At 42.8% G+C, this 27,842-nt stretch overlaps 1 protein-coding gene across 2 annotated transcripts; it reads right to left on the minus strand.

Moving 5' to 3' along the window:
- Positions 1–1,660: 1,660 nt before the first annotated feature.
- On the minus strand, positions 1,661–27,842 carry nxph2a (neurexophilin 2a). Of its 2 annotated transcripts, none has more exons than XM_030428324.1 (3): positions 26,932–27,842; positions 26,572–26,722; positions 1,661–4,488 (listed from the first exon to the last, which is right to left on the minus strand). In XM_030428324.1, the coding sequence occupies exons 2-3, from the start codon at positions 26,614–26,616 to the stop codon at positions 3,742–3,744; spliced, it is 792 nt and encodes a 263-aa protein (XP_030284184.1). In that variant the 5' UTR covers positions 26,617–26,722; positions 26,932–27,842; the 3' UTR covers positions 1,661–3,741. The 2 variants fall into 2 exon arrangements, with proteins under 2 accessions (XP_030284184.1, XP_030284183.1); XM_030428323.1 differs by having other exon boundaries at positions 26,913–27,842.

Below are 27,842 nucleotides of genomic sequence, written 5' to 3' on the forward strand. Positions count from 1 at the left end.
TTTTGAGGAAACCAGTAAAGGATCAGCAGCTTGTCAAATCCAGCCTTGGAGTGCATCTGTAGCGAGAGAAAGCATTTTTATTGGCTGAGCTTTTCTGCAAAAAGGGTTGACACACATGTTCAAATGCAACATGTTTAGTTGCTCTTACACTCCGTAATATAATGTAATATTAAAAAAGCCAGTCACTTGTAAAATGTCCAGTTCAAATGTGACATTTTATTTTCTTGTTAATTGTTGTTTTGGCCTTTTCGTGGTCATGTGTTAGACTGGACAGCGCAGAGAGATGACAGGAAATTGGATGAGAGAGAGGGGGGATGACATGCCACAAAGGGCCACAGGTTGGAATCTAATCCTTGGCGGCTGGGTCAGTAACAGTCTCTGCTCATGGGGCTCACCAGCCACCTTCATATTGAAGTTTTAATTGACATTTCAAAATTGCCCATCACATCTAAAAATGTGGAATTTGCACCTAAAGAAGCAAATTCATGTGATTTCTCAGCGCCATGTTTTGTCTCTACATGACATTTTAATCCACCTGAATGAAAAGGTCAGTCATATACTACCGAATGCAATTCACATGTGAAAATGTGTGTTATGTAATTTTTTATATATAATTGACATGAGAAAATATTCATATATGAAAGACACCATCACTTGTGAAAACGTAATGTTCACATGTGACATTAGCACGTTAAAATCTTAGTTCACATTTCAAATTTTGTGCATTTTCCATGCCATGTTTAGTTTTCGTATGTTGGAATTTGAATCCACGTATGACAAAAAGCCACTATATGTATATTGAATATATGTAATTACACGTGAGCATTTAAATTTCACATGTAAAAATGTTTTCATATGTGAAAAGAACCAATCACTGGTGAAAACGAGTAAAACATTTTGTTTGCATCTTATGTAAAAATGTTGAATTCACATGTGAAGAAACCAATTTCACACGATTTTATTTTGCTATGTTTTGTTTTCATATGTAATCCACATGAGAGTCTGAATTTCTTAAAATGCAAATTTTCATCCGAATTTGAAAAAAAAAAAATGTCAATCACTGAAAACCACCATTTCACATGTGACATTTTGGTAACAGTTGTAAAATCCATGTCATGTCACATGGTATTATTGGTACTGAACACCTGACATGAACAAGAGGTCAATGTTAATGTATATAAAAATCCACCTCCATTATATAATTGGTGTCAGGTGCGTGTATAACACGGGCAATTAACGAACAAATTGAAATCTTTTAATTATATGAGTGTCTCTTATCACGGCTGGTAATCCCAAAAAGTGAAATGTACAGTATGTTAACATTCCTCTTAGTTTTCCGAGCGTCTGAAAGTGTGCAGCAGGAGAGCCTGGTGTGACTTGACGCCTAAGGAGTGGGTGCCTCACCCTGATCAGATAAGAGTAATGGAAGCGAGTGAAAAGACCCCTGTCCCTGATGGCCACAGCGAAATGGATGTGCTCCCTGAGGTGTACCTCTGGTATCATCCACGCCTGTGGACACAGATTTATTGCCCATTAAAAAGCTTCACTGAAATGTACCTCTTAAAATGGTGTGTTTATCCTGTTGAGAAGTCCTTGTAGGAATGAAACGAGACAACTGTGAGCACCGACAGACTGGGGCTGAGTCAGTGTGACAATATGCTGTGAGCCAAGTTCAAATAAGGTTTTAATGCCATAAAAACCTAATTGATCTTTACAACTTCATCTTAATAAAATCAACCCCCGGATGAAATCAAGTATTCCAAAATGAACATCTTTACTTACACTATACACACAGCAGTGCTCTCATTTCCTATATTACAGAGGAAACTGTTTTTAAACGAGATTAAGCAAGCAGGAAATCAAATCGAGTACAATCTGCAAGGGGTTACAAACATGGAAATCAAAGCAATCTATAACTATAAGCAATAAATATGACATCTACATCAGCTACGTGATTGCGCTTAACAAACACCCAAAAATAAGGAACAGCATACTTATTGATATATTTCTCTGGAAAAAATTAGAATGAGTCGACACTGTTTACTCTGAAGCCATAAGTAAACACATTTAGTTTTTAGAGTTACATGTTAATACACAGCATTTGCACAAAGGAGTAGAACTAAAACATCAACATAGATCAAGTCGGATCATTTAGCGATTTCCTTATCGTACACCTTTCCTCATGTGTAATGTGACATTTACAGCTGACAGGGAAAAAGACATCAGATACAGCAAAGAAAGGAACATTGACTGAAAAGAAAAAATTGCCATGTGATAAGTTCGGCGGCACATGCCTTTAGCCTAAAAACCCTGGATATACGCAGTCAACGATGTGAGCGTGTTGATGGGTTTTTTCAACAGAACCTTTCAGTAAAAACCATGTGAGTGATTTCTAAGTCAAAGCACATTACACCATTTACAACAAGACTGGATGTTATCCACTTTAAACACAAAAGTCAGTCAACGTAAGCCTGCTGTACAATCGGGAGATGTCTGACAATTTCAAATTTAGTCCCACTTCCAATTAAAATTCCAGACCGTTTTCTCTCTACTTTTTGCCTCTTCTTTTCTTTTTTTTTTCTTCCTCTTGGCTTTTTGGTTTCTCCACTCTTGGTCTTAGGTAAATGAAATGTCCCAGGCTAATTAAAGCCTATTAAAGACAGGTAATGTCAGGGCTGGTGGCAGGACCATGACAAAGTGCTGATAATTGTCTGCCAGACTCGCTAAATCCACCTGTCCTGCAATTATCGCTTTCCCCCTGCCTCTCCTGACACATTAATCCACTGTGGGAGCCCCCGTTCAGCAGGCTGGTGCCTCAAAATGCATCCCGCAAACACAGATGTTGGATTTCAGGCTAGTTTAGCACACACATGGCTTATGATTGCACCAGGAATCCAACACATTTTAAGAGCAGCCAGGTTATACATGGATGGGCGCGTACGTACTCAGGTGTATTGATTTATGATTACGCTCTGGATTAGAAGTGTCAGATCAATTTCTTTTGTCACGGGAGCATAATCAATTCGCTCCCTATAAGAGGTAAAAGATAGATTGTAAGGCCATATTAATTATTCAGAGCTACCTGAAGAAAAAAAAGAAAAGAAAGAACATTGATCAAACTAATCTATTAGACACTGTCCCGCCTGTGTTCCGTTAACAGGTACAAATGGATGTTGGCTCTACTTTGAAGGCGATGAACAGATCATTTTGACTGATCAGTCAAAATGTGGCGACGTGTCAAATGTGAAATATCTAATTTTATGCCCCGTTGAATAACAATTCCAAACGTCCTGGTGGTGTAATAATTAATTTGAAAGTCGGGTCGTGTTTCTTCCCGTAACCGGCCGAGGTGAGGAAATAGTTTGCATCAGCGCAGCACCGGCACACAAGTCGGTACGCACTTCCAACTGGGAGGCTGCTCGCCTGCGGTCTAGCCTTGAAGGAAACATCTGGACAACATGCTAATTATGCCGGTGATTTACGGAGAACATGTGCTGTGGTGATGGGGGAGGAGTCGCCCAGGGTTGGTAGCTAGCTCGGAATCCCAAATCAACCCCTAAAACCGAGTCCCTGGACACCTAACCGTCTCAAGATCCGTATATACAAAAGTTTTGCACCATTACGTGTCGCACTTCCCTGCAACACATCTCGCGTATTTAGGTATTTCGGGACAAGGAGCTTAGAGGTTGACATTTACATTAAGATCGGACAAAAGGTTGATGCACACTAACGACAGCTAGATCATCCCGTGGAGGAGTAGGGTGTGTCGCTATGGTAGTTGTAGTCAGGACATACCTTCTGCACCAGTTTATAGTCTACACTGTAAAAGGCTATATAGATGCATATGACTTTGAAGGGTTTCGAGCACAGCCAGGACACGTGGCTCTGCGTCTGCTCCTGATAGCACACCTTGGATGGGTCGAAGTTGCACAGCGCAGTCTTCTTGTTGCGGTCCGTCTTCTCGTACTCGATGCGACAGTTGAACGATTTGGTGTCTTTGGTCTCCAGCGTGGACTGCTGGGCGATCTCAAACTCCACCACCTTGGAGGGCGGCACCAGGCTCACCGACACGTTCCCCAGGCCCGTGGAGTTGTGGCGGAAGTAAACGCTAAAGGTGCCGTTCCCGTGGTCCACAATCTTCCCCGTGATGAGCAGGTTGAGTTTGACAGTCTTGATGTTGGAGTGGAAGTCCCCCCAACCGAACATCTTTTTGAACTTGCCAGTCTTGACGATGGGCCTGCGTTTAGTTCTGGCCTGTGCACCCTGAACATCTGTCTGGTTAGATAACCAGTCCCAGAAGTCCTCCATGTTCTGTAAATATGTAATTTCCCTCATGTTGCTCTTGAACCCGGGGGAGCCCCTGGCAAACAAACGCAGAGGGTTGAGGATCCGTGGACTGGCCCCCGTGGGAGAAATCTTCTGTTCATGCTCGCTTTCGGCCCATTCGATGAGCTCCGTGGCTCCTCCGTGCTCTTTCCTGCATGTGACCTTCAGAGAAAGCAGAGCAAAGGTAGACAGAAAAACATTAAATGACAGAAGACCTTCGTGAAATATACAATCTGCTATATTTTGTTGCTGATTAATAAAATTCAGCAATTATGCAACCTGTGCCTAAATATTTTAGACTCGTTTTTTGAGAGTCTGTGGTTGTTCTTTCCAAGGCAACGGTTTGTTGAATGTTTCTAGTTTGTACAAAACAGCTAAATGTAGTTTTTCCAGAAATCCCCAAGTAAATTCAGCAGTGATTGAAAACATATCTCTGGTGATTGCAGGGCAGAAATGTCACAGCAGCTTGAAGGGTGAAAAAACAGCTCTGACGACAGAGAGGAAACGTTTCTGACTGGAATCAGACCGAGTGTGTGATTGATGATGAGCACGTAACATATTATTAAAAACACAAACTGTTCAAGACAGCCACTTTATTCCTCGGGACAAAACGAATGTATTAAAGGAATCAAGCTGCAGTCAGGACCAAAAAAAAGCATTCAACTGCTTCATGAAAATAAAGTACCAATGCTTGTCATTGCTCATAACAGGAATGATCGTAAAACTACATATAGGCCTATGCATAACATTTTAAACATACATGTCATTTCAAATGGGAAAGAAACGTGAATGATGATATCTTCCTCCTGAAGTCAAAGGAATGGTTTGACATTTTGGGAAATAAGTTCACTCACTTGATGAAAAGGTCAGCACTCGTGTCTGTGTGGTAAATATAAGGCTGGCTAGCTTAACTTAGCACAAAGACCACAACCAAGAGGAAAAGCTAGCCTTGCCTCGAAAAGCTCAATATTTACACGTTACTCTTCAGATAGAGCCGGTCGAGCTCTTTGTCTTGCTTCTGGTCGTCGTGCTCAGTTAAGCTAGCCAGGTTTATGTCTCCAATCTTTGTGCTAAGCTAACCCTGCTGGACAAAACAGCATAGACCAGCAACAAAACACAACATATGCTGGGCTATGCTGGTTTTTCCAGCAGGGAAGCTAGGCTAAGCTAGCTGGCTGCTGGCCGTAGCTTTTATATCTACCATGAAATGATGGGTACAGATCCTATCGGTATCAACTCTCAGCAAGAAACCAAGATCATATCCTGAAGTGTCAAAGTTTAAATCTCAAATTTGTCGTGTCAGACTTTAACAATCCTAACAATGTATAAAAATGTTTCTAACTTCAGTTGAGCTGATTTCACTACAACAACATGGGCCAAATGGACTGATAACCTTCATCAACATGGGCCTCACTTCAGTTTTGGAGCATCTGACTTTATTAAAAAGCACCAATTTCTAATGGGTCCTGTTTTCTTTAAAGTCAGCAAAACACCCTTTGATTATACAATGTTAAGGATGCTCGTGTGTGTGGTGGCTGATGATGAAGTGCAGAGTATGAACAGTCATGCCTGGGCATTCCTTCACAACAACCAGGATGAAAGAGAAAAGGGGGTGAGCTTGGTCAAAAGGAGTTTGAATTAAACGGATAGTTCACTGCAAAATCAAAAAACACATCTAGATACATACCTAGATTGTTTTGGTGAGAGCTAAGTACATCTGAAAAACTCAACAGAAAAGTCTTTTCTTCCAGAAATCATGACCTGGTTACTGATGATGATCCGCGGGTGGCAGTTTCATGTAGGAACTAGTTTCTTTCAACAACAAAAAACACCCACTAATTGTATCACCATGCATCTACTCATGGATCAAAGACGAGCCAACGTTGAAGCTCAGGCCAAGAGGACGCCTTTAATGTTTACATCTCGAAGGTGCACGTTTCCTTCTGCATGATAATACGTAGGGCGGGTGTAGTTTGGAAGAAAGCAAATTGTTCCGGCATGAAACTGTGTAAATTATCTTGATTATCCAAGTCATTATCTCTGGAATTGCTGTCAAGATTTCCAGATGTTTGGTTTCTTTTGGCCACTTTTAGCACCACAAGCCATCTAGTTTGACTGAATCTTAAAATAAGGCAGACGTCTCCGATGGATAAAAAGCACCACAGGTGAGAGGAGAAATGTTTATTTCTGATTTTGAGGTTAACTGTCCCCCTTAGTTAAAAATCTTTTTTGACAGTCTAACCCCAAACTACTGATTGTGTATCTGGAGTTGCAGGGAGTTAAGCACACTAAAATGGCATTTGCAGTCATTTTATAAATGAATGAACAAAAAAAGCACATTAACTGGCAATGTAATGAAACTATTTACAGACTCTTATAGCACCACAGATGGTTCATTTGGATGCACTGATGAACTCGGACCGGGCTCAAATCTGCTCAAAGCTTCTCACATTTTTAGACGACTTGTCGGCCAACATGACAATGAAAATCCTCCGGGCTTAACGTGTGAGCTGGTCTCCCATCAGCGGTGCTATTCTTAGATACCCCGCGCACATGAACTTTAGTTTGTGATGGTTCCCAACAATAAAAAAAAAAAAAAAAAAAAAAAAAGGCTTCTACGGCAGTGTGGTGAAGAGTGTGCTAAAGTGCTAATCCAGCCGCAGCAATGAACTGTGATCCCCGCTTGTGCCTCAAAGCCTTTTAGCTTCAGGAGCGATTCCTGGTCCACTTCAGATAAAGCTTTAATAATTCACGGCAATAAGCTTAGCTAGTTTTATTAGTAATTAGTAGTGCCGGCTTTCCTCGGGCCCGGTTGTGGGGATCACTGAGAGAAGCAGATGTTGAAAGCACCGAGCAGCGGCTGTTCGAATTCTCACTGAGCTGCGGCGCACTACTTCCAGACTAATTATAATTTCGCTGTAAGCCTAACTGAGGCACATGTGTACAAAGCTAACAAACTAGGTCTGCCACAATTTGTTTTTTTTATTATTTATTTTTTTGTCACACTCACATTCCTATAAAAGTTCTGCGTTGCATCTAGAGCTTTCACTTTTTTTTTTTTTTTTTTTACAGGCAGTGGTAACACCTTAATGTAGCGAGCGGTGCGTAAAGGTTATCTGGATATGTAATGCGAAATCAATGCGTCTTCCCTGCGGACGGCGAGCCCGGCCCATCTATCAGCGCTTAATTAAGACAGTTGCTCCCTGTAAACACGGATGAATGGGGCGACGCCGCAGTCAACGCACCTCCACGTCGCTCGTCCCATCCGCTGTCGTTTAATCACACCCATTCCAGCGGGCAGTATCCCCCCCCCCCCCCCCCCCCCCCCCCCCTCTCCCCCACACTAATACCGCCACTTAGCGATACCTCATACGAGCCTGGCTGTTAATTTGATCCGACTCTTGCAACATCACAATAACGAGGCGACGCCGAGCATACAATCTCCCAACAGGAACATTTCATCACCGCTGTGAACAAAAAGGAGACGCGGCACTCGTCTTCCCACCGGCCCCCCTGAGCTGCCACATGAGGTGTCGTGCTGCGCGGCTTCAGAGGTGAAACCGAATTTTGTCTTTCGGTCTAAATCTCAGGTGAGCTCTGTATAGGATGATTATAATGGAGAATAAGAGCGGAGTTTAAGTATGATGAGCAACTGGGGAAATTGCTTTGACAACAAGGGGGATCAGCAGAGGGATATCTAATACTTAAAATGCCCCGAGAGAGATGAAGCACTGGGAACTTGAAAGCTTGCACTGACACATAGGCTCTGGTTTCTTTCTTTCTCTCTCTCTCTCTCTCTCTCTCTCTCTCTCTGTCTCCCAGCACACACACACACACACACACATACACAGCAACACACCTCGTTCATTTTAGGCGGAAGTGCTGTCTCTTAAAAACAGACTAAGGAATCCGAGTTTTTTTTTTTTTTTTTTTTTTTTTTGGTACAACAAGATGCTGTGGAGAGAGAAAAAAAAGTGTAAAAAAAAGAAGGCAAGGTCTGATGAAGGAGAATCTACAAAAGCTTAATTAAGATTTCTTAATCGGCGCTGCCGTGCTAGAGGCATTTTCGGGGGGGGGCGACTTGAAACAAGACATTATTATGATAATAACTGCAGACTTATGGAGCCGAAAAACACCAGACCTCATTTTCAAAACAGCACCCAGGCACAAGTGACTGGTGGCAAAACGCCGCAGAGATCTGCCTGCGTGTGTGGTTCAGCCGCTTCCCTTTCCTGTAACGTCCCAAACAAAACAAAACAAAAAAAACACGCAGAGAGGTGCATGAACCTCATTCTCGCAAAAAGCAAATACACACACACACGCAAGGTACGCCTTTGCCTTGTGAAAGAGTACACGTAAGACGGCGGTAAACATGAAGACGGATGAGTGCTTTCGACACTGAAGCTTTTGATGGCTGACACTTCCACTCATTATTCAGAATCCTGACTCAAAACACGAATTAGATTTTTCTCGTGCTTTACAAACCCTTCCTAATTTAAATACACTGACTGGTGAATGGAAATTTGCCCACTGATCAATCATCACCATCATTTTTTTAATATCACTATCGCTGACAGTGGATAAGTGTAATTTACACCTCTGTCATCTCAGGAGATGAAAGGTGACGCACTGGATTTTTATGCAAAGAGGGGAACTTTAAAATTAGGGTGCTTGAAATTAGCGTTAATTAATAGGTAATAATGCCCCTTTTAAGTCAGTATAAGCTGCTTGTTAATGTTATTATGTGTTAATGAGTGTTCATAGTAGCATATATGTATGTTTAATGTTAGATTATGGCACATGTATCAGTATTTATAAGAGAAGTTTTATCAGCTTAAGGATGTAAAGGCTTTTAGTTGCTTTTACTAAGATTAATACACACTTAATTGTGCATTTATTAACAGTTAACTATGCTTTGTGCAGCGCCCTCCTCTGGAATGAGGGACTACATGTTGTCAAAGTTAATAAAATGTTAAATGTGATTACAAGATGAAATGCAAATAAAATGTTTTAGCGGTAGAGCACAAAAACACACTTCGAGACAGCTCTTTTGAAATGTTCTTTATAATTAAGACCTCAGTTTGGTTGCAATTGCACTGTGTTTAACATGTTGATGTGATAAATTATGCTTTGTATCACCTATTTTACACTGTACGATTTCCTACAGTGTTGAAAGATACTAATTGTGCTTATTAATTGTATTTTTTGGTGATGGTATGTTTTATATAATGTTGTCTTTTTGACAGCATGTAGCTGCCGTTCAGGTGAAAGGTGGAGTTAGGGGGTAAATCTGGTGGACTATTAAGCAAACGAGATGATAAAAAAACATATTCAGTTTCATTTTAAATATTAAACTAATTCCCCCCCCCCCGACATTTAAAACAGAGACGTATCAGTGTCAGTGTGTTTGTCTGATAAGTAATAAGAACTTATTCATTTACTGAAATAGCAGAAGTATGTGTGAAGTGATTTAGAAACTGTCAAAATTACACTGTTTGCCTTTCAGAGAGAACAGAAACGTTTATTTTTCAGCTACAAAAATGTCTCGCTCACACATATCGGAGTCTTTAATTACTGAAATTCAAAGGATCCATATCAGAAGCGATTGTTCTCGTTGTGCATTTAATTAAAAAAAATAAAAAAAAATAATGACTGGTCGCTCACTTTTAATCAGATTTTTTTGAAACAATATTGTTTTCAAATATTGGTCGGAGTACATGAAGTGAATGTACCTCAAAATCTGCATTTTAGAAAAAGTTCATCCTCCTCAACATCCTTAAAGTACACACAGGCTGTCACCGACATGTGAATTATGATTCACATGTGAATTATGATTGAGGCAGGGTCGGTGAATTACCTATTAACCTCCATCCCTTTTTATCTAACATCACGAGCGATAATTGCACCTGATCTTCTTGTCACAGATGTGTCAAAAGTATTTTTCTGTCTGTGCACCTTGATTGTGGGATTGTTAATGCTGGAAGAGCTCCCCTTATTTAAAAAAAAAAAACACTTTTAACGAACGGCCTCAAATTAAACTGCTGTGAATGCTGCATAAAATCTGAGCTCAGCCTCTGAAGTAACGCATCCCAGTGACGTCAGGAGTTGTCTGCGTCCGGGTGAAACTCATTTCAATTGCAACCTGCTTTTATGTCTATTTTTGTAAATAGAGGCTATTGCACAAATGTCGCTTGCGTGGTTCAGTGATCTTTCCTGAAGGCCCTGATCCTTCGCCGCACGTTCTGTACGTTTGATTGACTGTTTTGCCAGTCAATACCGTCCAGAGGTATTCTGCGCCATGGGCAAGGCTACAGCGTTGTTTTAAATACTGACGGTGGTGGTGTGAGCAGCAGGGCGCCGCACACGGAGTCGGGATGAATCAGCCTCGACATTCATCTGTAATGAGCATTATGGAGCTGGCTGCCTGCTTGTCCCGTGGGTAGACATATCTTTTAGAGGCCTGACATAAAGGTAATTGCCACAGTGACCAGAACTAGCCTCTAGAAAGTTATTAAGAAGCCTGTGACATCTGGCTTCTGGATCATCTGAAGAGATGCCGTTAAAACGCATTTGCAGAAGGCAGACGGCAACACTGTGCTCGGCTGTGATGGGTTCTGGGCCGCGGGCGAGGCTGCAGTGTTGTTTTGATGGCCGCGACGGAGTCTCTCTCAACCTGCCGGGGTTGACGACGTGACCCCCCCCCCCCCCACTCATGGTCTGAGATCTGTATCTTTTACGTCCCCTCTCCTATTTGTGGCATCTTCATTACCAACTTCCTGGTGCTCAAATAATCGGTCTTTTTTTCCATCGTTGAGTTTTTTCCAGCACATAAGGTTGGGATATGCGTCTGGGGAAAATTGGTTTCAGGCATCTTTCTCACAATAAACAAAATGGGCAATTAACCTGCTCATCGGTGCAAGCAGAGCAGTTCCAATGATGCACTCCACTGTTCTTCATGGATTTATCTGTGCAAATTGACCCCACTTTGGTGGCGCAATTCATTTCTCTGCTAATTTTCTGTGTCTGAAGCTCCATTAACTTGATGCACTTTCGACGTAGTAAAAATCTGGACGTCCCGCGGAAATTACACCGGCTTCACCGCCGCCTAACGCAATACTTTCTGCACCCGGCCCTACTGCAACACAACACCTGCCGTATTAGAGCCGCTCAGCCCGCACTGACGGCAGATTGCTGAGGAGCCGGACTGACTGCAGCTCCTTGCTTTTAAGCATCAAACATGACAAGCGGCTCCACTCGCATTAAAACCACTCCCAGCCTGCAATCTCCCTACCCTGCATCCTTTCCCCAGCCATCTTCCTCCTGATGTTGCAGGGCATATCATTTGTAATGATTCACACCCAGAGCCGGTTCCAGGAGAGAAGGCCCCGGAGGCGCTTAGGCAGCGCGGAGCGAGAGTCTACACGCCGCTGAAGAATAGATTGGTGCTCTGATCGCTGGAACAGCCTCACGCTCCAGAGCCATCACTTTTAATCAGAGGCCGTCCAGGGAAACACATGGCAGGTGCTTCAGCACTGTGGTGGATCACAACGGCAAATCCACACCGGGGGCACATTACCAATCACAGCGGGCTACAGCGTGTGCGTGTGTGCATGTAGCATATCTACTCCCCTCCAGTATAATCCTTGAGGCCATTAACACCTGACCTTTTTGAGAATGAGACGGACCGCAGCCTCTAATATCTTAACAGTCCTGCTTAAGATATCATAGATCCAATATTCAATTTGTGGCCTCGTCATCTACATACTGGGGACAACTTGTGGTGAGTATTGAGAGCAGCCAGGATGTAATAAAGTACTAAATCTGAAGCCTTTGGTGAGATGCATTTGATGTTAACCCGTTAGGACCCTTTGCATCATTTTAACAATGAGGGTTATGCACCACAGGTCAGGTGCATGAGTAGAATATTAGTTTTCAGGAATGTGTACTTGTTCTTCTTTGTTTTTTGAGCATATATGCAAGTACTTCTACTTTCTCTTTGCTGCATTAACCATCTCTCCATTACAACTAGGCTGCTTTAATCGCAGGTTTTAAGCAAAGGAGGTGAGAGTGTACAAGGAGCACGGAGGTGACGGAGCAAAACCCAGAACTGAAGTGGCAGCTTCCACTTCCATCTGTGTAATCTTAACACCAAAATCTCACAAACCACCAAGTTCTTGCTGTGCATCCCCCAAAGAAACCACTGAGACACTTCTCTTCCAACTTTTTGTTTGACTCCAGAGGACACGTGACCTGTGATGACTCCGTTTTTGTTCTGTCCTCCACGTGACTTTTATTAAATAATTTTTTCATTGATTCTGTGCATCTACGATGACTGAGCAGGCTACGTAGCTAAATGGTTTCCTCTCGTGTCTGTTTATCTTTAGTATTTCCACCCTTGCTGTGCTGGGGATCCTGAGTGGGCGTAACACCAGTTTATGCACAATTAACCAGACGTCACGTCAACATCAATTTTTACTTTAATAATTGCAACTGAAAGCTGCTGCAGTGACCGTTTTCATTTCTAGTTGATTCTGGCGGCCCCTGCGGACAAAAGCGGGTACGAGCACCACTATCTCCTGTGGTTAAGATCTTTATCTGGCTTGCATGCACGTTTGTATTGAAAGCAAGCGGAAGAAAAATCACGATAATAAAGATATAGAAAAACATATAGGAAGGTCCGATCTTCTCCCTGAGGGTGTTGATAACCTGTTGTCTGTAGATCATATGGACACTATAGACTGTACTAGTTTGGGGGAAGAAAATGATCTTCACTGACTGATTGTTTAAACCCAATGAAACAAACTGACCTTAAAAGACAACACAGTTTCATTCCGTTTAACTATGTGTATATGTGGCGGACCCTGCCACTGTTCTAGCTTCACACAGTGTTCTGGGGACCTTATTTTCCTCTGAGAACAGCATGTTTATTCAGTTACGGGAAAAAAAGTATTTCTGAGTTTGTGCTATTACCTCAGTATTGTTAATACTAAAATTCTGAGTTTGAATTTCTTCTTCAAAACTACATTGAGCCCCTTTAAAAACAAAACAAAACATTAAAACATAAAGTAACTAACTCGATTGGTCATTTTTCTCTATTTTTTTGAGGGAGTAATCGTGGCCTCACTTGACAATAGATAAAAACCGTAAACGGTACAATGTGTATTTGCGGTTGCGTAACAGTCATGCCAACATTTAAAAGGTTCAAAAGCTGATCCTGTCAACATCTCTAACACGTTTACAACAGACCAGCTTCTCACTGTCTCAACAAGTGTTGATGGTGAGATGAGAGGGAACGCTGAGCTCAGGGGAGAACGGTGCTGATGTTTTTTTCATTACTATGATCACACCAGTATTATCGTTCCTTCATCTCCGCATTGACTCGCTTCTACGCTTACTTCTGTTCTGACTGCTGACAGGTGTGCTGGACAAACCTGAGGAGGCTGCATCTCATCGTTGTCATGAACAGTAAGATGTAAGACGTGTTCGAGCATGATCAAGATGTTCTGGGCGGAGGGATTGGAAGGCATCCATCCATCATTGGAGTGACTGACGTTAAAAACTCAAGCTGTTGACATAAAACTTCTCAAAATTTTTGATCATCAACGCTGAATAGCGAACGTGCAAATTAGGGTTTCTTGCCTCACACTGAATGTGCAGTGAAAACTGTGACCAAAACTATTTAGTGGAAGGAGAAAGAAGTGCTGTGCACCCTGCAACTGTGATTGCACAGACTGTGACAATGTGCTGCTGCACCTGCCTGCTTCCGTTACGGCTGCCTTTGTCAATACTGGTCAGCGGCGAGAGCTCCATTTTACCGCAGCACCACAAAAAGGCAGGAATGTTCAGGTTCGGCGTTGTAGACAGACATCGATGGCAAAGGGAGGAAGGAACACGAAGGCTGCATCAATCAGTCCAACGACATCCAGTCGATACGTTTTGTGATTCTCAAGTACGCGATTTAACAAGTGTTGCAATTTGCTGTGATACGATTTTTTGTTATTTTTATTTGCTATAAAACTGTCCTTTAAAAAACTCTGGACTCGACAGCATATAAAAGTGATATATAAAACTTTATATTCTTTATGAAGTGGTGCATTTAGCCAGGTGCCCGGATCAAATGTATAGATTACATAAGGCAGTTTGTAATTATTTGTCGAATATATAATAATATTTGTGATATTAAATTATTTAGCTTAGTATATATATATATTTTAGCTTATCTATTTATATTTCAGTATTCACATGCAATTGGTTAGTGGTCATTTCATAGGAAAAAGTGTGGCACAGTAATATTTACATTGAATATTTCCTTTCAGTGTGTGTGTAGATATTTAGAAGATAAACTCACATATACAGATCTCCTGACTGAAATCACTGAAACACTTTTTCCTGCACATTTACGCTAATGCTGTGTACGTAAAAAAAAAAAAAAAAGTATAAACATATAGTGCTTAAAATAAAGATTTCAATACTGGATTTTTTTTTTTTTTTTTTTTTGAATTTTTGTATTATTTAAATGTTCTAAAATGTACGTTAAATGTTCCTTAATGTATGGAGGACCAAACCTGACATAAGTATAAATAAATAAATAAATAAATAAATGAATAAATGCATAAATGCATAAATAAATACATAAATAAATGCTGAAATAAATGTATAAATAAATAAATGCTGAAATAAATAAATGCTGAAATAAATGTATAAATAAATAAATAAAAGTATAAATAAAAGAATAAATGCTTTTTATTTATTTATACATTTCTGTTCACCTACATTTATTTATTTCTGTATTTCTGTTCACCTACATTTACTTATTTCTGTATTTCTGTATTTCTGTTCACCTACATATATTTATTTCTGTATTTCTTTGTCCATATGTAAATGAGGAGGTAGGAGGTCCTAACATCAGTCAAGAGCATGATTGGTCAAATCTGAGAGCCAGACAAAAGCAAACGATTCCTGATCTCAAGCCTCGCTCTCTGTAACGTTGTAAACAGCTCCAGTTAGCTTAATGGCCTCGACCAGTGTGACAGGTTAACTGGCGTTCATTTTAACTTGCGAGGGTCCCAGATGTGCTGGTGGTGTGGTTTGAGAATCCTGTCTGGAGAGCCATGTCGGCTAACCAGGAAAAACATTCTGCTCATCGCTCCAAGTCATGTATACGTGTATTCGTTTTGACGTGGCTTGAACACTTCTATCCACACGGAGAAGCCGGGGCTGCGACTTGCAAACCACTGCTAGACGAGCGCTACAGAGCACAAATCGTCCAAAAGTGCATGTTGTCGGTCTCATATCTTTGTTGTGAATCTCTGTACTCTTAAACACCTCATGTGTGGAACAGTATTAAGCATTTGTTCATGCCGAGCGCCTCGAGAGTGGCGTGGACACCGCTGTTAGCAGTTAGCTGCTAGTTAGCTGCTCGCTGTAGCGCTAAGAGCTTAGCGTCCAGGTTAACTGTTGACACATGTTACCACCGAGAGTGAGATACATGTCTGGACTTGCCTATGAACCATTGTCGCTACTGGTGTTTGTATCACAGGTTGATCTGGACGTCTCACGATTTGCCACAGCTGATTGACCACACGCTAAGCTCGGGCTGGATGTCAATGTACTCTGCAGACTGTTTGACCAGCAGGCTGTATGACAGTGTACAGTTTTCACATCGACTTAGTTTCAGCTTAATAACGATGTATGCGGCTCGGAACGATGGCTTTAAGCGACCATTTGAACAGTGCGGAATAAAAAATACCCGATGGTAACCGGTGTCACAAGGTAGCCTGGACGCTGCGCTACAGCGAGCAGCTAACAGCTAACATAAGAGCTAACCGGGGTCTCCACGCCGCTCTCGAGCTGCTCGGCGTGAACAAATGCCTCAGCCTGTTCCATCCATGAGTTATTTGAGAGTACAGACATTCACGACAAAGATATGAGACCGACAACATGCACTTTTGGACGATTTGTGCTCTGTAGCGCTCGTCTAGAACACACATATACATGACTTGGAGCGATGAGCAGAATGTTTTTCCTGGTTAGCGGACATGGCTGAGGACCCCTCTCTCTCCCGACGGGATTCTCAAACCACACCTGGGACCCTCGCAAGTTAAAATGTACGCCAATCAAATTCATAACTAAACCAGAGCTACATGAACAAATGTCAACAACTGCAGCTAACAGTTAGCTGAGCGGGCTTGCTGGTAGCCAGCAACATTCCTGTACAGTGTACAAGAATCAGCGCTGCTAGTAAGGCAGAAGTAGTAGACCCTCATCGAGCACACTCCTGTAACCAATCATGCTCTTGACTGAGGTTAGGACCTCCTACCTCCTCATTTACATATGGACACAGAAATACAGAAATAAATATATGTAGGTGAACAGAAATACAGAAATACAGAAATAAATAAATGTAGGTGAACAGAAATACAGAAATAAATAAATGTAGGTGAACAGAAATGTATAAATAAATAAAAAGCATTTATTCTTTTATTTATACTTTTATTTATTTATCTATACATTTATTTCAGCATTTATTTATTTATTCATTTATTTATGCATGTATTTATTTATGCATTTATTTATTTATACATTTATTTATTTATTTATGTATTTATTTATGCATTTATGCATTTATTTATTTATTTATTTATTTATTTATACTTATGTCTAGTTTGGTCCTCCATATTAATGTAGCCCTCTTTGCCCTCTTGGTTGGGCCCCCTAGTGGCCAGGAGGCCCTATAACGCCTTTCCCTAGATCTCACCCAGCATGATGCTGTTTCTACTCATCAAGCTAGTGCCATAAGAATAATAAACGGAATAAAACTTGAGGACACGTATCGTATACATGTGTGAGTTTTGATCCTTTCAGGTTGTCGTAGCTGATCAGAATAAGTTAATAATGTCAATTAGCTATGAGAGCATATGAAGCAATGTGTGCACCTGCAAGTATGAGCCGACTGTTGTTATATGTTCAGCACATGATGTAAAAGTGGATTTTAATTTAAATGTACTGGGATTTTTTTTCAACAATGTTTATGAGTGAGTTATTTATCTTAAAGGGTTTAAAGGGACAGTGTACAGCTACAACATACATTTCACCATTTGATGCCCCGTGCCAGATTTTGGCTTCAAGCTGACACTTATCTGTGTTCCCTGGGGAGGTCAGAATAAAACCAGAGCACAAAGTGTAAGAAAAAAAGGCACAAAACACAAAACTACACACAGACACAGCTCACTGATGTCATGAAGTCAAGACTGGTTTTCAGGGTGCGTTTTAAGGCCCCCGCACACCGCCCAGCCTCAAACCAACAGCCAACTGCCTTCATCCGACCACTCCGTTGCCTCTCATAGACCTGTTCGGCAGAAAAGCTACACTGAACATACCGCTTCGACATGCTGCCAATTCCACAGTAGCGTGTACGTTCTGCACTTGTGCAAGATGCAATAAGCCTCCTTAACAGCGAGTGGCGTTAGTCTTGTGCCAATACTCCAATACATGAGAACAGGAAATGACGGAACGGAGCGCATAGAAAAACAAAGCGCACACAGTTTTCCGCCCCTCCCACACACCGCACTGATACGCTAGCACACCGCCAATCAAAAGATCCAATGAGCAAAACAGATTTGTTCCCAAACTCGTCCGAGTCTCCCCAAACGCTTCAGACGGCCGACGGTTGGCCCGGTGTGTTTCAGGCTTTCGACCGAAAGCTGAGAGCCTCCATTGGCAAGCATCCATTTTGCACAAGTGTCGTTTAGCGAGCGATAGCATCAGCTCTAGAGCTGTTGATGGGAAGCTGCACCCGACCTCTGACCTCTCTTGTGGAGATGTGAACAGACAATAAATGAAGAGCACTCATCGCTGCCCACTCCCTTCTGCGAAGAAATCATAAATATGAAGTGTACTTGAGTCCTGGTGGAGATTTCAAGTCCCTTTCTATTCCGACAAAATAAATCTCATGAAGCCATAATGCATGTGTAGCTCATATCCAAATCTAATTACGATAAGGAGTCTGTGTTTGCACACATGTCGTGGCGAGGAAATATGATCCGACTGCTGGTGATGTCACTCGGAGCTGCTCGCATCCTTTTGATTAGCATAAATTAGAGCCTGGTGACGAAACCCCTCCTGTGGCTAGCATAAATCATATGATGAGAGTTAGTGAGTGAGTCACTTCCTCTCCCCTCCCAGCAGTTCAAAAAGACAAATCACCTCACCTTCCTTTCGGTGTCGGTTGGGACTAGATTTGTTTTGGTGTTTGTACGAGACCTCAAATCAAGAACAATTACCTCTCCTGCAGCGTGGGAGCAGTCAGCACGGAATTGTAGAAAACGTGCCCCTATGTTCCCTAATCAACAGGACAAATTAAAAACCTCTGGATTCTAATGAGTGTCGGCTTCTCCTGCTATAGCAATTCTACCAAGGCGCTCTCAAAGTACCAGTTGTCCCTTTTTCTTTTTTTTCTTTAAACGCCTGTAACACAGCAACTAGCCGATGACAACTTCAAGGCTTCGTGTCATCTGATTCATCCATTTTCCTCTTGGTTAAGTAAACGTCACCATTTGTCAAATCGCTTTCGCAACAGGCGCAAAAAAAATTCCATCCGTGAATCAGGCATCAAAAAAAAAGGACTTTCTCGCAAGGAGGCCAGAACATCATTTGTGTAAAACCGACCGCAAACTTAAAAAAAAAAAAAAAGAAGCAGACCCACGGCCTGATGCAGCAAACCGAGCGTCAACATCACACAGCAGACCTTGTCCGCCTCTCTCACTGCTTCGGTATTAAAGCCAAGCTGCTGCTCGGCCCGGGCTGCAGGAAGTGAAAGGTGACAGTAGCAGTGCTTACTAGTGTAATTCCTCTAAGCTCTTTTTGTTCTGTCATCGTTGTGCTCAACATAAAAAAGAAAATGCATGTTTTTTTTCTTCTTCTGATCGGTTCAGGGAGGCTGATACCGACAAAAGAGCTTTTATACCAGAGTTGGTGATTAAATGTGAATTAAATCCTGGATTTGACCGCTCCTTTCCCCTCGGAGCGTTCTTATCGGGATGGAAAAGGCAGCGCTCGGCACGTGGGACGCCCGAGCCTTCAACTACGGCTCAATCTCGTGTGGTTACTCATGAACTTGTTTTGACATATACAACTGGTGAGGGAAGAGGTGAATCATAGTAAAGTGGTGCTATGTGGAGGCCATGTGGATTCATAATTTCAATCTTAGGTAAAAGTTTGTCACTTTATGAGAGAAATTAACTTAAAATATAGAAAGTAACAGCGCTACTGTGTATCATAATGGACTCTGTGGGTGAAGCTGTATCATATGACATTATTGGGTTTGTGTTTGGCTGCATGTTGTTTACTGCTGAACCTGTTGGAGACTGGAAACTGTTTTACATACTAATGGGAGGTTTAATTTAAAGACGTGCATGTTAAATAAACTGAGTATTTGTACTCAAGGTTAATGTAGCGAGGCGCTTCCTGACTGTATTCAGAGGATGTTTGGAATGAGAGACAAGTCGGTGTGAACTCAGGGGAATAGGTATGTTTAAAAAAAACGCAAGGGGTGTAGAGCTGTATATCTGAGGAACTTTTACAAAACTTTTTGGAACTGTTTGTTGTTTTTTGTTCATGTTTAACCTGCTTAAATACCAGCTGCTTGTACAACACGTAAAAAATGGGTAGAAAACTTATTTTTGGTGTCACTTTTCTGTTGTTTATGTACTTCTGCGCGCATACGTTATGACAAATTGTTACTGCTGACCGAATAAAATACAAATACTTTGAAGTTATAACACAGCACAGGTACAAAGGTACTTAATTACGTTCTACAGCTTACTAATAATAACAAAAAAAAATGACCATCAGTAATAAACAGTAAATTCAAAGTTAATTAAACTTTAGTTAGTTAGAATAGTTAGTTTCATTCAACGTTTCATTGTTTGTTAACACTGAAATATCTATTAAGTGTAATTAACTATAAATGCATCAATGATGGTTATCATAAAGTCTTACAGATGTTTGCAGCTGCTTAAAAGCAAGAAAACCAACTGAATCTATCAAAGAGTTGTAATAAATCTAAAATTAAGCAACTTAAGCATCAGCAGCTCAGAAATATTCTATTTTTCTCTCACATTCATATTAAGATGCACGAAGAAATGCGAATCAACATGCAGGAGCATTATCATCATTACTTTTCTCACATTCATTGGTAACAAGGCCCAGGGGGAGTGACTCAGTGTGGGAAATTCAAATGAAGCGAAAAGGTGTCAGGTGTTCACAAAGTGTTCGCAAAGATCCCACTAGGAGAGCAGTGCCTCCAGGTAATCTGGATACTTGTGTTATCTCAGCACCTGCCACATGTGACAGCCGCAAAGCCCTGAACACTTCACTTTTTAGGCAGGCGTTACCTTTCAACGCATCATCAGTTTCATAATCCCCTTACATGGTCAAAGCGTCAACTCCTGCGCTGGCTCTTGACACCTGCAGCACACCTCCGCGTGTCTGATAGCGGGGGGATTCAGGAGGATAATACCACGAAAGCGCGGTGGACTCAGTGTAATTATCTTTCTCTTGACCGGTTTTTACCGCCGTACTGCTCTGTGCGACAATGTAAACATGCTTGTAAAACTCCTCGGCTAATACTTGAGGAGGAATACTTCAGGGTTTCTGGTTTAAGTTTTTTTTTCCCCCCCCACTGTCATGTCAGGAAGACGTAAACTAAATGTTTCTCCTGCTGAGCTCTTCGTGTGTGTGTGTGTGTGTGTGTGTGTGTGTGGATGACAACTTCGATTTTTTTTCTTCCCTTCGAATCCAACGCTGTAAATGATACGGGGGTTTTTACTCCCGGAAAAATTGTTTTCGCTCAAACGCGCGTCCACTAAATGTGACAGAGCAAATGTTTCTGTTCTGGAAGCAGATTGCGCCGCGGCTGATTTCACAGAAAGCGCTCCCTTTGAAGAAGAAACGGGCGCAGGAGAGACGTTGTTTCCTTTCTCTCTGAGTAGCTCTGAAGACAGGTACTTGAAAGAAATATACAAAGACAGAGGGGAGCTGACAGTGCTTTGTTAGGGCTGGAAATGACAAGCAGGAAAAGAAAAAGGCCTCAAAGCCCGGAGGCAGCGGAGGAAATGCAAAAAAAAAAAAAAACCTGAGAATAATCAGAAAGGAGATTTATTGTACTTATTCTAAAGCTGTCACACCTTGCCTTTTACAGGGAAGCAACGCAGTTTTAATTAAAGAGGTCAATCATTTTACCGAGCTCTGACATGCGGTGTGATTGCCTTCTCCAAAGTGCCAAAGCAGGTGGTAATTAAGAACTTTATACGTCAAGAGTGTTTGGGAAATATGAAAGCGTTTCAGAAAGGGCTGAAAAAACTTCAGCGCCTGTTCCCACTGGAGAGGTTGCTTCTCGTGAGTTTCCCCCAACAGAAGCGGAGAAACCCGCAGCAACGCGGCTATTGCAATATTTGATTTAATACACGAAAAAGAGTGACGCCGCCGTTTCCCCGAGATGAAATTCCCCCCTCAATCCAGGCAGGATTTAGACGAAATACCCTCCCCGATACAGTACGAGCTGATCGCAACCTTTTTTTGTTTTGTTGCGGCAACGGCGATGGGGGGAAAAAAAAGCCATGCAGGCAAGAGAGCTGCTAAACAGCCTGGTTGTGCATCAGAGAGTGCTGGATGTTTCTGACCCTGCAGAGCGGTAATGACAATGCTATAAGGTAGCCGAGCCTCCCCGATCTAACGCCGCCTCGGGCTGCGCACAGCCCATAAAAATTCATAGCTGCGGACCAGTGTCGGGAAGCCCAACATCATATTAAATGTAATGTTTCCCTGCACCAGAGTCGCCGGAGTGGAGCTGCTCAGAACTTCACTCCTGCTTCATAATTGTCCGTACTGATCCATCCTGCAGCAGAGATTTCTAAATGCAAAAGGGCAAATGTGTCGCACCTATCAATCACCCCCGGACCCCTCTTTCTCTTCATTCCCAGGACCTTTATCATGGATTTATTGCCAGTACTATACACAATTATGATTGATGATTGGGTAAAAAGGGAATAGGTTGCGGCAGGACTCGTTACGGTCAATGCAACCTGCGGTGTCTGCGGGGGCCGCGCCGTTATCCCGCAGAAATGACAACCTCGCCTTCAAGAGGGTCCGAGGGGCTGCAAATGCCACGGCCAGTGTTGTTTATGAGGCGGAGGGGGGGGGGGGATTATCTAGTCAAGCCCTCGAGCCAGAAACACTGTGACCCCAATATGAGCAGAAGATACACATCGAGCGCCATGTAAGCTCCCAAAAATAAAAAAAATAAAAAGATTCCTGGAAGGCGGCGTGTGCATGCATACAGGGCCTCTTCACTCCGTCAATCCACGTTTAATCACTTCCTCAGAAAATGTTCGACTGGCCTGCCTGCCATTTCCTCTCATATTTTCTCTCTCTCTCTCTCTCCCCACCCAATTTCTCTGGTGGGGTTTTTGAAGACTTAAGTTCCACTCTTTTTCTCTCTCTCTCTCTCTCTCTCTCTTTTCTTACAAGGCAAATCCTGGGAGAGGTTGATGTGAAGACCAGGCAGAGCAGGGATGTGAAGAATATAAACACAATTTCTTTATTTTTTTATTTTATTGTCCAGAGGGAGAGAGGGGGGGTGTGTGTGTGTGTCGGGGGGGGCGGTGATGAGGGGGGTTGTACAGGGGGCCGGGCGGTGGGGTCTGTAAAAGAGACGAGGGCCTTATCACAGCCCAGCAGCTCTGTAATTCGCCGCCGTGATAAAGTGGCAGCGCGGAAAACCTTACAAGGCTGGCACAATCCAAAGACGGATTAGGTTTTTCTGACATAAGCTTCCTGAAAAACTAATCAATCAGCCCATGCAGTACTATCAGAAGCGTGAGATTAAAGAGCTGCTCCTAATCCCCCCCACTGTACATTTTATTACACTTCCCAGTGTTAGTTGCCTTTAAATATACAATAAATAAATAATAAAAACCAGACCTAATTGAGCGTGGGGAAGGGGAAAAGGGTTAAAGAGCCCTTAGAGAGGGAATTTATGTAGAATTTGTGTTTTGTTATGAAGACAGGGATAAAACTGTTGTCCTTGCCAGAACCCCCCCCCCCTTCCTGACTTTGAATAGAGCCTTGCTGTCTGGCTCCAGCACTGCAGAAGTAACATTCGCGGCTGAAAACTGAACCGAAATCTGACTTTTCTTGTTCTCGCGATTTACAGCTTTCATCGGCGGATGAACGGATAAATAATCGAGCGACCAGGCTGTAATAAAAAAAAAAAAAGGGGGAAAAAAAAAAGAAAAAGAAATAAATAACCGCAGAAATTAATGCTAAATCCTTTGAGGAATGACTTGTAATCCCTGAAATCAGCGCACATCAAAGTTGCAAGGGATGAACTCCCCGAGCATGTGGCGGATCCAGAGGACGAGACGAGTTTCAGCTTACTAGCAACCGGCTCAAGCGTTGTCTCTTTGATGCGTCACACCCTTCCATCAAGATGCCTCGCTCCGTCCGACCTCCGGGGCGACGGCGGTTCTGAGGAGGTAGCTATACGTTTAACGCCGCCGCTGATCCCCCCCCCCCACCCCACTTGGCGTGGGCCACGTAGATGCTTTGTCATGACACAACATTGCCAAAGAGCTCTTACCCCGGCAGTAAGACACAAAAGGCTTAATGGACTTTGTCAACGTCTCCTCGCACTTAATCCCAAGCAGCGATGAGGAAAAAAGACTTTCCCTGCATGCAATCTGTGGAGCAGAGGCAGGGCAGGGCAGGCGAGAGGGGAGATGGCAAAGAGCAAACGCTCTCAAGTATGTTTTATCTTCATCTACATTGTTCTGCTGTCATTGCACAGAGGATAACTGCAGCAGATGTCAAGGGGAAGAATGGATTCTCCCAGGATGGCTCTGACCCTCTTATTTGTCCCTGGGGTACGGCACAGATGCTCGGGCTGGGGTTACATTCTCTCCCCCCCCCCCCCCCCCCCCCCACCCCCCACCCCCCACCCCCCACCCCTCTTGATTCATGTTCTGAGTCTTCTCTGTGTGAGTGTGCATAAAGACGCCAGAGGAAGACCGTATCTCGGTTTTTTTTTTGGGAGGGGGGAAGCATCTGGTTTTTTGGGATGATTCTGGGCCAAATATGTGAGACTAAAGACTGAACTCTTTTCTGCAAACTGTATTTTTTTTTTTTATTTTTTTTTTTTTTTTAATAATAATAGGGGCTTTACAATTTTATCTCATGTCACCCAAATCACATCTGTACGGTGGCCCCCTGAAGCCAATATTCTGAAGAAAAAAAAATAGACAAATAAAAACTATCCACTCGACTATCCGCAGCAGAAGAAAGTTTAAGCGCACATTTCACGCTTTGGTATTTAAACATTTTACCCTTCGGAAGGTAGGGGAATATTGATAAGGGGCCAATGTGTCCCCAGTCAGACAGCGGTGGGTCTGCTGGGAGAGAAGCCACTGAGGCATATGAAGAGAGCCTCTCCAGGGAGGCAGCCTGTCTCCCTCCCTCACCCCCCTCTTCTCTCTCCTCCCTTCTCCTTCTCTCTCTCTCTCTCTCTCTGGAGGCAGAGCTCCCAATAGGCACGAGGCTGATTACAACAGCACAGGAGCAGACACTTTGCCTGCTGCATCTGCACAGTTCAAGGCTATCTTTAAAAGGAGCCCTCTTTGACGACGGCGCAGATGTGAAGAACTTCTTCAATCGCGTGGCATTTCCTTTCTCAGGTCTGATCACGCCGAGAGTCCGCAAAGCACGGATGATCGCGATAAAACCCCCTCGCTTTATTCAACTGCCTAAAGAGGACATGTGCAAAAGTGGGGGAAAGACCTTTATAATTCCCCAGAGCGTATGATCTCTGTTTGGAGAGCTTATTCCCGCAATAAAGGAAAAAAAAACTGAATTATACTACAGAAAGATTATGTCCAAGAAGCTTAAGACAAGCAATCTCTGGTAAATACTAGATATTTCCCTGTGTGTTTACAGGGACTTGTGATTTCATCACATTTGGCGATGTATAAAGCAGGAGCAGCGCAGTTGATTTTAAAGATTCCACCTATTGTTTTTCTCTGCCACGTTTTTTCCCTTCTTGTGTTTTCAACCCCGGCCCTCCATCTCAGTGCAGCAAAGACACTTCACGGGGTGTCGGGGGTTCAACGCGGAGGTCAAACCTTTTTCGTGCCTCCAACCGAAATAAATTAAAATGACTGCTAACCTCAGACCATCGACACGACACAGCTGAGAGTAAATGAAGAGGCGGGTGTCACGTCGTTTGTGTAGAGCCAGAAGTGAACAAGGCGGGATAGTTAGGCCATAAAACAACGTGTAAAAAAAAAAAAAAGAAAAGGTCACCACAGTGGAGAGGAACGACCAGTTCTGCCAGCCAGTCACGTCAATGAACTGTAAACAGATATTTTTTTACTGCATTTACATTTTAATCCTGCAGAATTACTTATCATAATATCAGTCTTGAGCTCACACCGACCACATGATGTAAATGTAAATTATTGTGCCAATAAACACGCAGACATCTTTTTTTTTTCTTCCTGCATCTAAATGTTTCCCGAGAAAAGTCACAATGCAGATAAGAGAAATAAGTTAATTCAGAAGCTTTTAGGCAAATTAACTGCTCACTATATTATACATTAGCCAGTGAGTCACAGTCTAGTCTGCAGAAATAAATCAGCCATTCCTGTGTCTGAAACAGACTTTACAAAAGGCAGTGGAAATGAAATATAATGCCAAATTTGTAGAGGTGATGAGGTCTCCCATTTTTTTCCCTTTCTTTTTTTTTTTTTTTCTTTAAATACAAACCAAACCAAATGTGCATTAAGATGAGGTGTTCCTGGGGTGTTTTATTAATAGCCTGCAAGTTTCGAAATGACACAAAACAAGCCTCTTATCCCCCGTTTCAGACTTAAGGAGAGGTTCGTGTGTGTGTCGGCCAACAAATGTGCCGCTGATGTGCCAAATAGGAAATGTGATGCCAGGAATTTATTGAATTGTCGTTTGGCATTATGTGGTGAGTAATAAATCTGACACTGCAGGACCGACGCAAGCACAAACATTACATAACGCATATAAAAAAACCAAAAAAAAAACAAGATAAATAAAGTGCCAACAGATTAAGAATAAAATGCAAACTTTCTCTTTAAAGCCTTATTGGCCACACATACACACACACACACACACGCGCGCGTTTCTCTCTTTTTTTTTTGGTCATGCAGTCGCCCCGCAGCTCACCTGGTGCAGGAGGAACAGGAGCAGGAGTGTTTGCAGGGCTCTCATCTTCGCAAGACTTCTCGACTTATTCAAAACGACCGGCGCTTAAATCCTCTCTGGGAGATCTGGAGAGGGGCAGACGCACATGCCGCTGAAGCATTGCTGTGATCACCTGCGAGAGAGAAAGAGAGAGAGGGGGAGAGGAGGAGAAGAAGAAGAAGAAAAGAAGAAGATGTGAGAGGTGAACACAATCACGTATAAAAACCTCTTTGGCACATTTTTTGGGAGGGGACCTCGAACGTCGCACGCTCTTAAATCTTATCTTGAGAGAACTATAAAACTTTTTTTTTTTTTCCTCTCACCGTTTCTCAGATGTAATACCTCGCTTTAGTCGTGTAAGGCGGTCGGAATCATCCTCGGTCAATCCACTTGTCGTGGGGAAAAGAGTCCTAAAATCCTCCGGAGCCTCCTCCGCCTCTCAGGACGCGGGGTGGATTCTCTCCCGAGCAGCAGCTGGGACACTTTGGGCTTCTCTGCAAACAAGCTGGAGCGGCTGCATGCGGCGGCTCAGTTGAAGCAACACTCCTCTAAAGTTGGAAAAAAAAACAACGAGCCAAAAACCCGAGATAAACTCAAGGCTATGTTTCTCCCTAATTAATTAATCCCGAGCGGTAATATTAAGGCGGTGACGGGCGGTGAAGCATCGCCCATGTGAGCCCGTATCCCGATGACGAGGACTGCAGTCGGTCAGACGGCAGCCCGGCTCTCTGTGCGCTCTCAACAGCTCGACCTCGCTCCTCTTTTTTTTTTTTTTTTAGTGCGCAAAATCCTTCGCTGCGCGTCTGGAGACTCCAAGGTCGGCGCGCATCCGTGCAGAGAGTCAGCCGCGCCAGAGATTCTGCTGCTGTCTGAAGTCTCACTCTCTGGGAGACAAGTAAGAGGCTCGATGTCGCCGATATCAGGTTTTGTTCAGCGACACTTTCACGTGTCTTTTTTTTTTTTTTTTTTTTTTTAACCCTTCACACGTTTTTAAAAAAAACTGTCACTTCTCACTGTTTGGCGGTGGCAGTGACGGGTGGATGATGGGGGGGCATGTGAATCCAGTCACCCTCACAACCAAACGCTGCCACGGCTGCTCCGCATCATGTGAGCTCTTATTCAAAAGGACGCAAACAAACACGTTTTTTTTGGCTTATTACACACACACACACACACACACACACACACACAAACAGACTTCTGACTTGTAAACACGATTATATGACGTGGCTGTTTTGAATCGTGCCAGCATA

Source organism: Sparus aurata, chromosome 9 (assembly GCF_900880675.1).
Source record: "Sparus aurata chromosome 9, fSpaAur1.1, whole genome shotgun sequence".
In the NCBI taxonomy this organism is placed as follows: Eukaryota; Metazoa; Chordata; class Actinopteri; order Spariformes; family Sparidae; genus Sparus; species Sparus aurata.